Below are 16,104 nucleotides of genomic sequence, written 5' to 3'. Positions count from 1 at the left end.
CAAAAAGACGTGGAGATTAATCCTCAGCATAAAGACCTACAAATCAGTAAGGACTACATTAACATTCAATTGAAAAATGGGTAAGAAACCCAAATAAACATTTTAAGGAGACATGCAAATGGATACTAGGCATTAAAGGATTTAATCTCATGAGTGATTAGAAAAATATAAAAGACCTTAAATATCATTTTATATATCCATTGGAATGGCAATATTAAGAAATCCAACAATACTAAGTAATGATGAATACGTTTAACAGGAAATCCATTTTGTTGGTTGAAACACAACTGGAAAATAATTTAGCATTACTTAGTATCACCAAGCCTATGACATAGTATCAGTTGAAGATACTTTGTAAACGGTTTAGCGCAGTGCTCCCTTCCACAGCACAGATGATGAAATGGAACCAATACAGAGATTAGCATGGCCCCAGGCAGGGATGATACACAAATTCATGAAGCATTTCATATTTTTAAGTTATGTTAATTTCTTTGCTTTAATAACGTTTCCCTTGTGTTGAAAAATATATTTTTTTAAAAAATTAGCACATATGCAAGAAATCAGAAGGTCATAGCGGCATTGGAAATAGACCTCTGTTGACAAGAAAATCCATGAAAAAATTGTGCAATAGTGTCATCATGGGAAATTATACAGCTATGAAAATGGAAGAACCATGGGTTCATGTAATAACAGATCTCTTAGCGACCTAATGTTGAGTTTGAATACTACCTAGACTGCTCAAAGGAACCTGAGCAGTGTGGTTTACGGGCAGGTACCTTTGATTACAAAACCTAGCAAATGGGAGGAGTGAACGTTCCACACAGTTCCACGCCCGGGCGGGGAAGGGAGCGGGCGTGGGGGGATGGGCGTGGCGTGGGGGATGGGCGGGGCGAGTTGGATAGGATTTCCCGAGGAGAATCAGTGAATGTTGGCGAAGTTCTACTTCACAAAGTAGGTGATGTGTTCACCTGTTTCGTAATTTTCACTTTCTCTTGAGTGTGTTGGGATCCTATAAATTTAAAACGTAGACACCGGAACACGCCAGGCCTCGACGACGCGGGCTCAAGGGTCTGCACCGCCAGCGTTCCCGCGTGCGATCGCCTCGTGGGGGGCGGGGCTCGTCCTCGTGCGCGCATGCGCGGGGCGTTCAGCCAATCAGCGAGGCGCCTGGCTGAGGCGGGGCTGGTTTTCCTCCCGCGCGAATCGCAAATTGCCTCAGAAGTGTACGGCGGCGACGACGGCAGCGAAGGGGGCGCTCAGGTGAGGAGCCCCGGTCGAGGAGGCCGGGAGTCTGGTAACAGTAATGGGCCATTGAGGTTTTATTTAGGTGTGAGGAGGGGAGGAATTTGCCCGGCTGGGGGTTCGGGCCGAGGCTGCCCGTGGAGACTGAGGTGAATCCCATGGTTGTTACCCGGGGCCTCTGACAGGAGGATGGGGCGGGGGCCCACCGAGGGCCGAGCCGGGGGCGACCCGGGTGTTTGGCGAGCAGGTGGCAGAGCCGCGGCCGGGCCCAGGTTTGCGGGGAGCGGCGTGGGGCCCGCCTCTGCCGTCTCCGTCCTGCGCGCCCCCAGACCCGTTAGAGACCAGGACAGTGACTGGGGGCGCCTTCTTGTCTCCTCCATATACACGTTGTGGAGGTTTGATAGATTCTCCTAACCCCAGCTGGACTTTTTTTGGGGGGGCGGGTACGGGGGATTGAACTGTGGGGCTCGCCCACTGAGCCGCGTCCCCGGCCCTGTTTTGTATTTTATGTAGAGACAGGGTCTCACTGAGTTGCTTAGCGCCTCCCCGTTGAGGCTGGCTTTGAACTCGCGATCCTCCAGCCTCAGCCTCCCGAGCGGCCCGGATTACAATCGTGCCTTTGTTTTTTCGTTTGGTTTGGGTTTTTTTTTTTTTTTTTTTTTTTTTTTTTTTTTAAGCAGTCCTGGGATGGAACCCAGGCGAGCGCTCGGCCGCTGAGCTCTGTCCTCAGCCCCGAGCCCTGTAGGACTTCCCTTCTGAGTGTACGTTGCCGTGAACTTAATTTTGGCATGCTCATGATCTATCTTGCTAGCACCTGCGATTTTACTTCGAGACCGAGATGTAGACCAGATTTGCCCAGATTTAGCAAGAATCTGGCAGAGTGGGGACTGAAACTCAGATCTCCCAGTTCTCAAGTGCAAAGCACACTTGGGAGTCAGGGTTGCCACCATCGTTCTTCCTTGTCCCTGTTTAATGGACAACTGTCAATGGGTTCACTTTTGGCCCAATGGAATATATGAGGAAATGGCCAACATTTTATTCAGTTAAAACCATCCTTACGTGATATATTTTAAATTTTATCAGATGGTTTAAATGATGCTTTTGGAATCAGTTTGAGAGATTTGTTTTTTTTTTTTTTTTTTTTTTGAAGTCTGAAGACATCTAAATATGGTGCCCTCTGTAAGAAAGCATTCTGGGAAATCTGGGAAACCATCTGTGGAGGATCAGCTTGTAAGAGCTTTTGACTTTGAAAAAGAAGATAAAGAACTGAGTGGTTCAGAAGAGGATGTTTCTGAAGGTACTGCATACCTAAAGCTGGACAGTTACAGATGTCCTCTGGTTCATTTGCTTTGAATTGACTTCATTTAAAACTATAATAAAATTTTGTTAAGCATTTTCATGTAGTTTGTTTCTCATTTGATTCTAATACCCCTGTATCAAAGTTACAAACTTACATAGCATCTCTTGCCTTTGCCATCATTATTCCCAACATGTCCATGAATAGTACATTGCTTATTATTATGAACTTGAAAAGTTGTTCCTGTAAAATAGTTCTGAAACCTGACAATTTTATCTAACCTGCAGAGAAAGTATTGCATTTATGTATTTACTTTTAAAATTATAGTGGCAAAATGCTTAAAAGACTGACAAATGAAGATTATGTCATTAAAATTTACCAAAATAGCATACTTAATATAAAAAAATGTTTTCATTTTTTGTCAATACAGGGAAGACCCCAGCAATTGATAAGCGTGTGAAGAAAAGGCCTTCTGTAGGAATAGTTGAAGATATGGGGTAACATATTCAAAATAAGTACTTAAAGAAACATTGGCTTTTTTTGTCTATCAAGTACTGTATGTAAAATACTTGGCTGTGATTTTTCTTCCAAAACAAATATGGTATTTTATGAATCTTTAATCAAAAGTTTATTTTTATTTTTTTCCTGCTGAGGATTGAACCTAGGCACTTACACATGCCAGGCAAAAATGCTCTACTACTGAGTTATATTCCCCAGCTCTAAAAGATTTTTAAGTGTAATTTCTTTACAGGGGTGAAGTACAGAATATGCTGGAAAAATTTGGAGGTATGTTTTTGGAGATTTTCATTTAAAGAAAATTATTTTAAACCATATAGTAATTTGTATAATAGGAAATGATAGACTACTATTTCTTTGTTCTCATTCTTGGGATTTTGCATAAGCATGTGTGATTAATTTCATAAATTTCCTTATTTAACCTTTTCCACTATATGAAGAGTGAGAATGATGCTTTTAGACATGTGTAATTTTAATGGAATTTTAGGAAAAAAATGGATGGGAAAAGTTTAGACTTCTTTGTAATCTAAGATTGAGTAACATACACATATGAATCTATATATCAGTTTTTCAGTTACTCTGTTTTTTAGAACTTTTCCTGTGTTCCTTTCTTTTGGGAGGATTCTAAATTGAAGTCTCTAAAATAACTATTGTTATTTTTACATTATAAAATATGCAGTCAAAAATGAAAAACAACTTTGCTAGCCAGTAAGAAATTTATAATCAGATCCAAAATTTTTTGTTTTTTATGTGTTAAATATCAGTTACAAAGAAGTATTGTTAAGGGAAAATACTCTTTTTAAAAAGAGTCACTGTTTGGCTCCTCTAAAGGATTCTTCACAATCAATCTTTTTGGAAAGATAAGCTCTGTTTGATGACAGTTCATTTTTTACAAATGTATTATTATAGCTGCTAAAATTATAAAATACTTATTTAATAGTACAGCTCCATGATTACTGAATGAGAACTACTTATGGTAGATCCATAATGAAGATTTATGTTTAGCAAAGTATTATTCAAAGTATTAAAAATATTATGAAATGCAATACTTAGTGTAAGAATATCTTATAAAAAGCTCCATGAAAGTATTTAAAGTGTTCTTAAATGATTTAGTTACTTAAAACGGGGTGTTTTTTGTTTTTTTTGTTTTTTTTTTTTTTTTGTCTATCTTTGGTCTTTGTTTCTTTTAATAAAAAAATATACTTAAAAGTATCATTGGCTATATATTCTCTTATTCATTATCCCTTTTCACTTAGGGTTTTTAAAAGATTATTTTTGTGTGTTTTATATAATGAATTCTAACAATTATTCAGCCAGGTGTATCCTTTTTAGATTTTATAAAAATATTTTCTCATGAAGAAATTGAAGTCTATCCTTCACCCTTTGTTTTATTAGCTCTTTTTCTTTTATCATTCATAAATTTAAAAATTATTTTCAGTTAGGAAAATCAGAATTGAGATGAGGCTGGGTATCCTTTGTCCAAAATGCTTGGTACCAGAAATGTTTCAGATTTCAGAGGTTTTGGATTTTGAAATATTTGTATAGACTTACTAGTTGAGCATCCCCTAGTCTGAAATCCAAAATCCTGAGTGCTCTAAAATGTGAAACTTTTCATACATTATGTTGGTACTGTTTTTTAAATTTAATTTTAAATGTCTTTCTAATATTTTAATGAACTTTACCCATTTATATTTACTTGGATATGTGGGAACAAAATAATTTTCTCTAATATAAATTTTAATGAATGTTTACTTTCAATATAGCTGACATTAACAAAGCTCTTCTTGCCAAGAGAAAAAGACTAGAAATGTATACCAAGGCTTCTTTCAAAACTAGTAACCAGAAAATTGAACATGTTTGGAAAACACAACAGGAGCAAAGGTATGGTTGTTGGGTTTTTAAGGTCACATTTGTTATCACTTAGTATATATTGTATAGTTACTTATGAAAAATACTATGGTCTTCTATTTGTTGGAGCCTCTAGTGAAAATATATTTGGCTTGATTTTTCTCTAAGCAAGTAATCCTGTAACCTCATGCTTTCATAAAATTGATAAATACTTTCTTAGCAGTGAGTGAAAATTACCTTTTTATTTTTGTTCTTTTAGTAGGGTGTATTTTGACATATTATACATTCACGGAGTTAACTTCCCATTCTTACAGTTGTGCAGGAAGTGGAGTTACACTGGCATGTATTCATATATGAACAGAGGAAAGTTATGTCTGATAAAAATTACTTTCTTCTCCTTTCAGATAACTCAGTATTTTTAATTATAAAAAATTTATATTCACTACAGAAATATAGTTGAGTAAAAGGTAAATATCACAGAAACTATAACTATTAGTTGTCTTATAGTTTACTATGACAGTGTAGGAAAAGGTCAATCTTATATTGTAAATATTTTTTATACATTCACTGACTTAACTAATCCTTTGTACAAAATCTTTCCTGTGCCAACATGGAGAAATCAAGTCACATGTTTCTACTTGAAAATGTTTCAATCTGTTTATCAGATCAAAATGTACATGCAGTAGAGAAAAATGAAAAATAAACTCTTTGGACAGAAAATACATTTTTCTGGAAAATTTATATAAATAAACCTTTCTTAATTTTCAAGAGCTAAAGCTCTGAGAGGACTTTTAGCTTGTTAGGAAAAAAATATTTCTGGAATCAATGTACATCTAATTTTACTTTTTGGTTTCCTATCAGAATATTTAAGTTGTTATGATTTCCTTTTTATGTAGTATAAAATATATCAACTCAATATTGTTTTGAATGTTTTTTCATATTGGCATGAAGTGTGACAATATTATTATGTTTTACAGGCAGAAGCTGAACCAAGAATATTCTCAGCAGTTTATGACTCTGTTTCAGCAGTGGGATATAGATTTGCAGAAAGCTGAGGAACAAGAAGAAAAACTAGCTGTTGGTATCATGATTAGCTTTACGGTTAATTTATTATAACCAACTCTCAAGTAACAGTAGAGAACCTAGCCTTGTATTAGACCCATGGAACTGAACCAGTTTCCATTTCTCATTGCTGGCTGTGTTTTTTAGAGCTGCTGAATTGTAAACCACAGAATAGGAACATATTATATTCATAAAATTAATCATTTTACATTGGTTGGAATTCTTGAAGTTTCAAGTGACAAATTTGTTAAAGGACAAAAGGAGGATTATTGGATAATATAAAGGAAAAGGAGTGTACTTTAGGCAGGCACAACTGGATGGGGCTCGGAAAGGGTTGCTTATGTAGTGCCATCTGAACTGTTGCCAAATCTTAGTGGGCTCATTTTGTAGTAAGCCAGATCGGTGTTTTGTTTTTTTTTTTCCCCCCAGTTCTAGACTTACTACATTTTTTTGCAAATTTTGTAACTGCAGTGAATTGAGATGATCTTTATCACTAGCTCTGGCAGAAAATTCCTTTGGAGGAATATAACCAATTTAGTTGCCCATTCCTGAACTAATCACTATAATCAGAATACACTTTACTTTTTTTTTTCTTTTTTAAAATTTGAGATGCTGGAGATTGAACCCATGGCCTATATACATGCAAGGCAAGCACTCTGTCACTGAGCTATATAGCCCTACCTAGAACATGGTTGCTTCTTAACGGTCAGACTTGTGTTACCTGCCTGTCCATATGGAAGATAGAAGTCAGCCCTACTCAAAAATTTATAACTGTATTAACTGCTCTTTGAATTTATCCTTTCATTGTTTATAATTATCAGACATTCTTTAAGAGCTGAGCTACTGGTTTAGGAGCTGGTTGCTTATTAGCTCTATTTGGAAAAGTTAAATTTGAAACGCACAGGAAACATCCAAGGAGAGGCGCACAGGTCACTGGTGTATTGGTCTAGAGTTCAGGAGAGAGAGGCTAAAGATACAAAGTTGAGAATTAGCTTAAAGACAGTTTTTAAGCCAAGAAGACTGGATGAGATAAAGTAGTGATTGTAAGTTATAAATTATAAATTTTGCTTGAAAGTTTAGAGTTATGAGAGTAAGGGGGAACCAGCAAAGGAAACAGTTATGATTGACCCAATATGTAGTATGTAAACCACTCTAGGCCAAATAAAGCAAGCTTTTTAAGAAAGAAAAAGAATTACTTCTTTTAAATGCTGCTTATAGGCCAAAAAGGGTGAATTTGGCAATGTGGAGGACATTGGTGTCTTGGATCAGAATGATTTTGGTGGAAAAGTGGGTGCAAAAATCTGATTAGAATGAGTACTAGACAGAATGACAAAGAAATATGGTGACCTGAGGAGAAAAATAGGGTTTTATTTCTTTAAGATAAGAGAAATAACAACATGTTTGTGTACAGGCAGGAATAATTTAGAGGGACACATTTAAAATAACCGGGGAGCATTTGATGAATTCTTCAGAGTGGGTGGGACATGTGTAGAAGTTGGCTTTAGTAGGGAGTAAGGATAATTCATCCTTAGAAACAGAAGAGAATGCAGAGTATCTTAAGCATAAATAAATGTAGGTAGATGATTGGTATGATAATGGGAGATGGAAAGTTTAGATTGCATCTATCTTTAATGAAATACGATAATCAGATGATGAAGGTCTTTGCCTCTAGGTAGAATAGCTAGAGAGTTGACTTTTCCAGGGTTGAGGTTTAGCCAATCAAGTGTGACAGAGTAAGAAACAGGCAAGGTACATATGGAAAGGGGTAATTAGAATAACTGTCCTTTATATGGACAACAAAAGTAGTAAGGACAACAAGAGTAGGAATGACAGTGAAAAGTAGGTAGAATTAATGGATTTCAGGTCCTGATACATTATTGAACTGTATTACTTAAAAGAGTATGCTACAATGTTGAGATGGTGATCAAATACTGGGATGTGTGGAGAAACAATATGCATATGCAATGTGCCCAAACTCTGGAAGCATAAAATTTAAGATCAAATCCTGGCTTGAGCAATTGGTACCTGTGAAACTATGGACAAATTATTTATATCTTAGTTTCCTCATCTGAGGAAGTGAGTAATGAATACCTATCTCACAGGATTAAATGAGTTCATATAAGTTTGCTTAAAAGGGTCCAGAATAGTATCTGACACAAAGACAATATATATTTTGTTTGCCATTATCAATACTATAAAGGGGTCCTATCATTGATAATGGCAAAATCTAGGGTAGAAGTATGTAAGTGATTGGCTAAAGTAGGGAAGACAGAATCATTGGTGGAGGATACATTAAAGAACTGAAAGATCACCATTACTGGAAGATGTAGATATGGAAATTACCAAGAGTAGACATGTCTTGGTGATTAAGATTTCCTACTCATTGGTTGGATTATTATAATTATTGCATGTTAGGAGTAAACACAAAGTATCTAAGCTCAGTCATAATAGTTGTTAAAACAAAAATTTTAAATTACCAATTTATAAACTAATCCTTTAAATTCAATGTAGAATTATTTTTTGCTAAATTTAAAACTTTGGAGCTGGGGACATAGTTCAGAGGTAAAATTCTTGTCTAGCATGTGTGTTAAGCCCTGGGTTTAATCCCTAGCACTAAAAACAAATAAAATAAAAAAGCTTTACCAAATTGTTATTACAGAGTTTTTTCTTTTATGTTTGTAGAATATGTTTCGACAACAACAAAAGGTTTTTCAACAATCTAGAATTGTTCAGAACCAAAGACTGAAAACAATTAGACAATTATATGAGCAGTTTGTAAAGGTAAATGGACATTTTGTAACAAGACAGTCTTTAAAAACAATGTACTTATGGAAATAGAAGATTTTTTTTCTTTTCAAGCTTATGGGGAAAGTATTTTGCTTATGCATTTAAAATTTTTAACTTCTTTCCATTTTGAGTTTATTGTTTATGACAAGTGATAAATATATCTTTACTTTAGGATCTAATTGTGGTGATTATTCAAGACAGGAAAAATGGTAAATTGAGAATTTTACCTTTAAATGTACTTACATATCAAATCCACACAATTAACATTTAAGTCATTATCTCTATTTAACTGAAAATAGAAAGTATAAATCATTTTTACTACACAGTCTTTATTAAATATAATGGATCCAATTGAAATTACTTAGTATTTCTTTTGTTTTCAAATATACAAGCCTTTATGGTATATTTGCTTTTACAATTTATTGCAGTGATCAAAAATGACTATATTCCAACTTCAAAGAGAGATAGTCAAGATAACTGAAGAGTAAAAATTTGTGGATTGAGAATTATTTACTGATGTATATGCAAGTTGTGGTCTAAATAGTAAAATAGTTTTGAAAATTTTTTTTTAATTTGTATGAACACAAGTTATTTTTAAAAGCATTTTCAAGTAGAGAACTTGCTTTCTCTAGTGCTCCCTGAGAATAATTTGTTAATTGGTATGAAGGTTTGATAAAGTACTAGAAAGTATTTCTTCTAAGTATTTATCATTAAACATTACCACCTAGGATAGGAACTTAAGTATAATCTTTGACCCCCTCCATCTCCTTTACCTTTCACTTTGATTTATAACTAGATCCTGTAATTTTTCTTCATCAGTGGTTCGTTCGCTTGTTCTTTTAATTCCCACTCCTATTAACTTAGTTCGGGGCCTTATCACTTTTTGTTTTTACCATTAAAACTCTTAACTAATTTCTCTGTTCTCCAGGCCATCGTTTATACGTCTGCCATGTTATCTTTTATAAAAATATCTTTTTTGTCCTGAAAATCTGTTACTTCCCATTCTAAATTCTTAGGTCTTTGAGATCCCTATGACATGACTCTCTTTAAGCTTCATGTACTACACTTGTCCATTACTCCCACCCCTCTACATAATTGCTTTCTCTGAACCCACAGTCTATGCTTTTGCTTACACTCTTCCTCTAGAATACTTTCAACTCCTTTATTTATTGAAATTTTACTCTTTTGCCAAATAAATTGGAATCAATCCTCATTTTCTTTTATATAGCCAGAGTAAGCTGCATTTCCATTCCTGTTATAATGCTTTGGTGTTATTTTTGTTTATGTTTCTTCTCTTTGGAATAAGGAAGCAATTAAGTATTATTTTTAAATTTTTCCATAGCACTTAACTTAGTATTTTTTACATAGTAGGCACTAGGATAACTGTTGAGTGAGCAGTAGAGTTAAAATATAATTTGTTTTTATAACTTGAAGAAAGAAATCATACTATAGGTTATTTATTCTCTCTAGTGAATTCATGTCACATAATAAGTAGGTTATAACCTGATGTTTGAGAAACTTATTAGAAATTTTCAAAATCATATTTTACTTACAGTTCCTTTCATTTCCTTTTTTTCCTCCATCTTGACCTTAATAGTTCTTTAACCCATTCTTTCCAGTAAAGTATACTACTATTGTGCTTTCTATAATTATATTTGATTCACATCTGATTTATTTTACTTTTTTTACTGGGAATTTTGGTCTTCATGTATTAGTTAGAATGTATTTTTACTTGGAATAAATAATGAACATTATCTGAATATTAAATGTTTTTTTTTGAAAATTAATTTTACAAGTTTAGAAATTGAGGTAGTAAGTTATGGTTTACAACTGAACTAGCCTTTTGTGTTTTAGAGTTTGGAAGACTTGGAGAAGAATCATGATAATCTACTTACTGGTACACAAAGTGAACTTAAAAAAGAAATGGCTATGTTGCAAAAAAAAATTATGATGGAAACTGTAAGTCAATATATTTCAAATTGAAAAACTAAGGGTTAATGTAAGCACTGAAATATTTTATTTGCTGAAATTGTATAACACTTAACTAAAAATTAAACAAATGTTTAATATCTCCTTTCATGAAACAGCAGCAGCAAGAGATGGCAAGTGTTCGAAAGTCTCTTCAATCCATGTTATTCTGATGACTCTTTGAAGAAAGAACTTGAACCTAAGTAATATGATACAATTATAAGATTAGCTAAAAGGCATGTAAGTCTTTAGAGTAGTTCAGAAATTCAAGTTTAAATGAAAACATGTTTAATCATTAGCTTATTTAAGTGCAAGTCCTCCCTGTGAACTTCCAAAATTGCAACCGTTATGTGAAGTAGCTGCTATTCCTAAATTATATGTATCAAGCTTTCAGCTCTCAAGTTGTAATTGTGAATTTTTCTAACACTGTCAGTTACTTTTATTAATATTAATAAAGATACTTAATTTGAATTTAGGTTTTGGCTTCAGTATATTTGTCAATTCTAAATGTACAAAGTATAAGTATAAAAGATTACTTTTTTTTTTTTTTGAGGTCTTGCTCTGTTGTCCAGCTTGTATCAAACTCCTGGGTACATGTGTTCCTTTCCCACTTAACCTGAATTAGCTGGGACTACAGGCATATCCCACCGCACCTGGCTTACACTGTTCTTAAGAAAAAACCCACAAAATCTATTTTACATGCACATTCTTTTCTGTACATTTATTACACAGCCAATTCTAATGAAAATAAGATTTCAAGAGTAATCTATTGGCATATAAAATATATTTAAATAATATAAATTTATATTATTATTCCAGTGTCCTAGAATAAACTAAACTACTAAATCATCAATAACTGAGCAAGATTTATAGATATTAGTTTTTAAGACTTGGATTTGTGAGTATGTCATTTCCACAAGGACATCAAAATATCAGATGTGGGCTCAGTCCACAGTTAAATGACACATTCTCTTAGTAATGATTAAGAGTGTGTCAAGAACATAACTAATTAAGTATGCATTATGTCTTCAAAGATAATTTTACCTAGTATGTTTTTTTGGTTTTAATATCGATAAATATGTGGAATTTTGATTTTACATTCATTTCTAAACCTGACAAATTATATTTTATACTTTATCTTTTAAAATATACATTCTTTTTTTTTTTTTTTTTTTTTTTTTTTTTTGCGGTACTGGGGATCGAACTCGGGGCCTTGTGCTTGTGAGGCAAGCACTCTACCAGCTGAGCTATCTCCCCAGCCCCAATATACATTCTTTAAACAGAAAAATGTAAGGAACACAATTTTCGTCCCTTTTTAAATGTTTTAAATTCTAACTTTTGCCTCTGTAGCCTACCCTTATCTTCTAAGGTTTTTCAAGTTTTTAAAAGCAAGTCTATACAGATTATCTTTTTTAAATTGTGATAATTTATATAAAGAAATTAGTCCTCCACCATTAGAAAATATTTCACATTAAGAGGACAGTTTACTTCCTATATTTTTATGTGTGGTGCTGGGAACTAAACCCAGGGCCCCACCCATGCTAAGCATGCATTCTTCCACTGAGCTACATTCCAGCCTAGAATATAAATCTTAAGTACTATTCAAACTTCTAAGAAGGTCTTTATTTGAGAAGTTCTACTAATAGTTATGGAGGCAAAATAAGTACCCTGCAGAATGTTTTCTGTGTACTTAATTCACAGAAGTGTATTTTAGGGAATATCAATTTCCTTTTAGGGAATATCAATTTCTGCTGTTCATTTTTTTTAAATATTCTTTTTTCTTGGCTAGATATAGTACATCTTTATTATTTCCTTTTTTTCTGATTATTTCATATGGCATATGGCCTATGGAACTATTGTATATAATTAGAAATAGGGTCAAATGGGAGTCTGAAGATTTGGGTCATCAAAGATCTTGGTGACAGTTCTAGTATTTATAAAAAGCAATCTAAATCTTTTCAACTAAGAACAGAAAGATAAGAATCAGAGCCCAAAGAACTTAGTGGCTAAATAACTGATACTTATTTTGTCCCCTTATGACCTTTTATGAGTTAATGTGTACTTGAAGTAACTGACTGATATTCTATGGAGGAATATTTTTTCCATGTTTTTATAAATTACTAATTTTCTTATATATCAGCTGTTTTAGTTACTGTTTTGTCTTTCATAAAAGGGAATGTTTAATGTCCACTTTTTCAGGACAGTGAAATTTTAACCCAGAATATCAAGGAACAAGTTATCCTCAATATAAAGATTCACATGTTTTTCTGAATTAGTACCACCAATTCTTTTACTAAATACAAATTATTAATTCCCACGGCCCTTTTAAATTCTAGCTGGTACATTTTCTTTCATAGCAGTAATTAACATAGCTTTTGAAAAATGGCTAGCGTAAAAATTTTCTTATAATATCACAACTCAATTACACTAATATAAGCCATGCATTTACACATTATTATGAGCTCACTTTTCAGTTTTTAGCAAAGAAGGCATTATTTTCAAGATGGCTAAAGTTCACGTTCTGAATTTTTATGAAATTCTTTGGCAAAGAAAATCCCAAGTGTCTGATAAACATTTTGTAGACACAAAGAGATTGTGTTTAGAACTACCTATGTTCAGGTTCTTAACCCCAGGATTGAAATTTTGTTCTTTGGTTTTGTTTCTAATTTACAGACTATATTACTGATAATACCATTGATGATCAAAAAGGTTGATAAGACATAATGAGGACTTTGTTATTAAAATAGAAACTACAGGATTTATGTTTTATATTCAAGTATAACCTTATTCGATAGTATACTAGCCTCCTGCATAGGGGGATTTCCTTCACACATAGGTTCCCCTAACTGCTTCTCCTCTTTTCCTTGGGCTATTAGTCAGTCAATATGCTTGTGAACCTGTTCAGGTGCTTGATGACATGAAGTCTTGAAGATATGTAGTTGAAGGTGTCTTGAAATTTGAAGGCATAAAGCACTAAAGTATATCATCATATCAAATGAAGAAATGACCTTTGGAAACAAAAAAGAAAACATAAAATAGATTACAGTCTATAGTTTCTGAAGTTGCAGCTATTTTTCTGTCCCTCCTCCCTACCCAATCTCAAATATTCTTAACTTAAAATTCTTAGCTGAAAATATTACTGTTTAGAGTATTTTAACATATTTCATATTTGACATTCTAGTCTTCTGGAATATGCAAGGGTATTTAAGTTATAGAAGCTGAGGGTAAGAGAGATAAGAGGACTGAAGTACAAAAGCTCAAAAGCAAAAGAATTCAAGTTTTCTGACTCCACATTCTCTCAGCTTTTTGCTGTGCAATAAAGCCACACATTTTCTACTAGAAGGGCTGTCAGTCATCATCTTATAATGAACTCATCGAATTCATATTTTATTCCCTTAAGGCTAGTTATAAGAATATAAAAGATCTGGAAAAGACACCCTTGTTTTCCAGAGATTTTCCTGAAGATTAGTCAAAAGCTTTCCTTCAAAAAATGAAGCCCAGGAGAAAATGGAACCTCATAGCTGTGCACTTGGAGAGGCATTCTCCCCCATGAGAAAATATCCCTGTCATTAACTTGAAAAGTTCCACCAGACCCTTTTCTATCTGGAGCAGGAAGCTTTTCCCTAGGGATATCACAGAATACGTTTTATTTGGCACCCATTGTGTATGTGTGTGTTGACTTCTATATGGTGTTTTAAAGAAAAGTTGAATTTGACTTCCTCAGTTCACCAGTCTCTATCACTAAATTAGGCCAACTTACTCATTACAAAACAGGTGCTTGAATTTTTAACACCTGATATTTTATGTTAATTCCATTTTATGATACATATCCAGGTACACGAAAAAAAAACCCACTTTGCATTGAGTTTTCAAATATTTTGAATAATTACACCCTACTTCTTAGTTTGGATTGTTTTGGAACCATAAAAATATAGTACATAGCAAATTAAAGGAAATTACTGATTTTCAAACATTTTAGAATATTGACTGCAAACTTCCATTGCTCACCTCAGAGGATTAGGTATTATATCTCAGCCCTGGGAAGAATAAAAGACTTTTAAATTAACTATGCATGAATATTATTAATTTACTCTAGATGAAATATAATACTGTATGACCTAGGGAAGGATCATCGAAAATATCCCAGTGGTACATACGCAGAACAGGTAACAGATTTTTTAAGTGCCTAAATCTAACAACAGGATGACATTATTTGAATTATCAAAAGATTTATTTTACAGCTCTTTTTAATACATATCAATATGTTTATATATCTTGGTGAGATCCAGAAATAGGAAAAAATATCACAAGATAATTCAAAACCACTGTGAGTTGAAAACCAACTATAAACATATATCACAATAGAAAAATGTAATGCTCCTTTTCTCCAATTTTGTGATTGTTACTAAGAGTGACTTTCTTTTTTTGGATGGCTAAAGTGGTTTTCTTAAACACCATATTCTGCATTTTATAATCATTTATGTGTAGAAAAACATGTATTAGCTACATGCCTTTCTTAAGCAGGATATAATCAATGAGAATTTAATCTTTGCTTGATGATTCAGTCATTGTGATTAAAACAAATTATACTATCATCAAGGACCATAGACATACACAGTGTTGTCTACCTTTAGCATAAAATGATCTCACAATCCTAAACTCACTAGTACCATCTATTCTGTTGTCTCCTCAATATTAGTTGACAGTTTCTAATGCAGTAAGTGTCCACCTTTGCTAGTACTAACCCCATCTAATTGTTACTTGCTATAAACTGAGAATAATTTTAATAAGGAAAGTCAGAAAGTCCTTTGAGAAGGACTGAAGTGGTTTTTGACATCTCTGTTCTAGTTTTTGTGGGTAGAGGGAAAAAGATATAGTACACAATTGTGTTTCCAAGGACCTGGATTGTTGGAAGTCTGATCTTTAGATATGTTGGCTCTATACACAATATAAAATGGTTCACAATCATTGTATAGACAAAATATTGAGGCAAGTGATGCTTAAATATTTCATAAACATGATCTGCTTTGACATCTGTTAAATAATAAATAGCAGAAAAGTACTTACCATTGCTATCCATAGAACAACATATTCATCTACAAAATTATTAAAGTACTGGTCTAAAAACAAAAGACCTGGCCCAACAAAGACAGTGTCTTGAAGATACAGTTCACTTTTGGTCATGTGAGCTATCTACAAAAAAGTAAACAAAATAATTTCACTATTAAAATTTAAATGTTTTAGCTCTAATTTCAGGAAAGAAGTAATTAATTTTAATTCACTATTAAGACAGACTATTTAGTCTCACATTCAGTATGGGGATCCTTATCTACACCTCTCAAATTCATGGCCAGGTAGTTTTATTAAAGTTTTTAATGTTTAAG

At 33.5% G+C, this 16,104-nt stretch overlaps 2 protein-coding genes and 1 non-coding gene across 6 annotated transcripts in view; 2 read left to right on the top strand and 1 right to left on the bottom strand.

Moving 5' to 3' along the window:
- Positions 1–371: 371 nt before the first annotated feature.
- Positions 372–474, top strand: LOC124984077 (U6 spliceosomal RNA). Its single transcript, XR_007108546.1, has one exon. It is a non-coding gene; the product is annotated as a U6 spliceosomal RNA (small nuclear RNA).
- A 1,929-nt stretch (positions 475–2,403) lies between these two features.
- Sycp3 (synaptonemal complex protein 3) lies at positions 2,404–11,362 on the top strand. The gene is made up of 8 exons (XM_047548425.1): positions 2,404–2,539; positions 2,970–3,036; positions 3,291–3,325; positions 4,819–4,936; positions 5,881–5,980; positions 8,648–8,746; positions 10,607–10,711; positions 10,840–11,362. Exons 1-8 carry the CDS (start codon positions 2,410–2,412, stop codon positions 10,891–10,893), a joined length of 708 nt encoding a protein of 235 aa, XP_047404381.1. The 5' UTR covers positions 2,404–2,409; the 3' UTR covers positions 10,894–11,362.
- The window catches only part of Chpt1 (choline phosphotransferase 1), a 34,721-nt gene continuing 25,005 nt past the window's right edge, over positions 6,389–16,104 (bottom strand). Inside the window, exons 7-9 of one of the 4 annotated variants that reach the window (XR_007108202.1) lie at positions 15,788–15,913; positions 13,525–13,728; positions 6,389–10,919 (exon numbers count right to left, since the gene is read on the bottom strand). Coding sequence is in view for 2 of the 4 variants with exons in the window: in XM_047548422.1 (XP_047404378.1) it covers positions 10,875–10,919; positions 13,618–13,728; positions 15,788–15,913 (282 nt within the window). In the remaining 2 variants the exon portion in view is untranslated. The remainder of the gene's footprint in view (positions 10,920–13,524; positions 13,729–15,787; positions 15,914–16,104) is intronic. The other 3 variants (XM_047548422.1, XR_007108203.1, XM_047548423.1) reach the window with 3 other exon arrangements.

Source organism: Sciurus carolinensis, chromosome 4 (assembly GCF_902686445.1).
Source record: "Sciurus carolinensis chromosome 4, mSciCar1.2, whole genome shotgun sequence".
Classification (NCBI taxonomy): Eukaryota; Metazoa; Chordata; class Mammalia; order Rodentia; family Sciuridae; genus Sciurus; species Sciurus carolinensis.
The sequence above is the reverse complement of the archived record's forward strand: the minus strand, read 5'-3'. Positions and strand labels throughout refer to the sequence as shown.

Bases quoted from the DNA above. Each gene is read 5' to 3' on its own strand.
- Sycp3 (XM_047548425.1), top strand. From the start codon at position 2,410: ATGGTGCCCTCTGTAAGAAAGCATTCTGGGAAATCTGGGAAACCATCT. The intron at 3,037-3,290 runs GTAACATATTCA...ATTTCTTTACAG, and splicing joins GGAATAGTTGAAGATATGGG to GGGTGAAGTACAGAATATGC. The intron at 8,747-10,606 runs GTAAATGGACAT...TTTGTGTTTTAG, and splicing joins TATATGAGCAGTTTGTAAAG to AGTTTGGAAGACTTGGAGAA.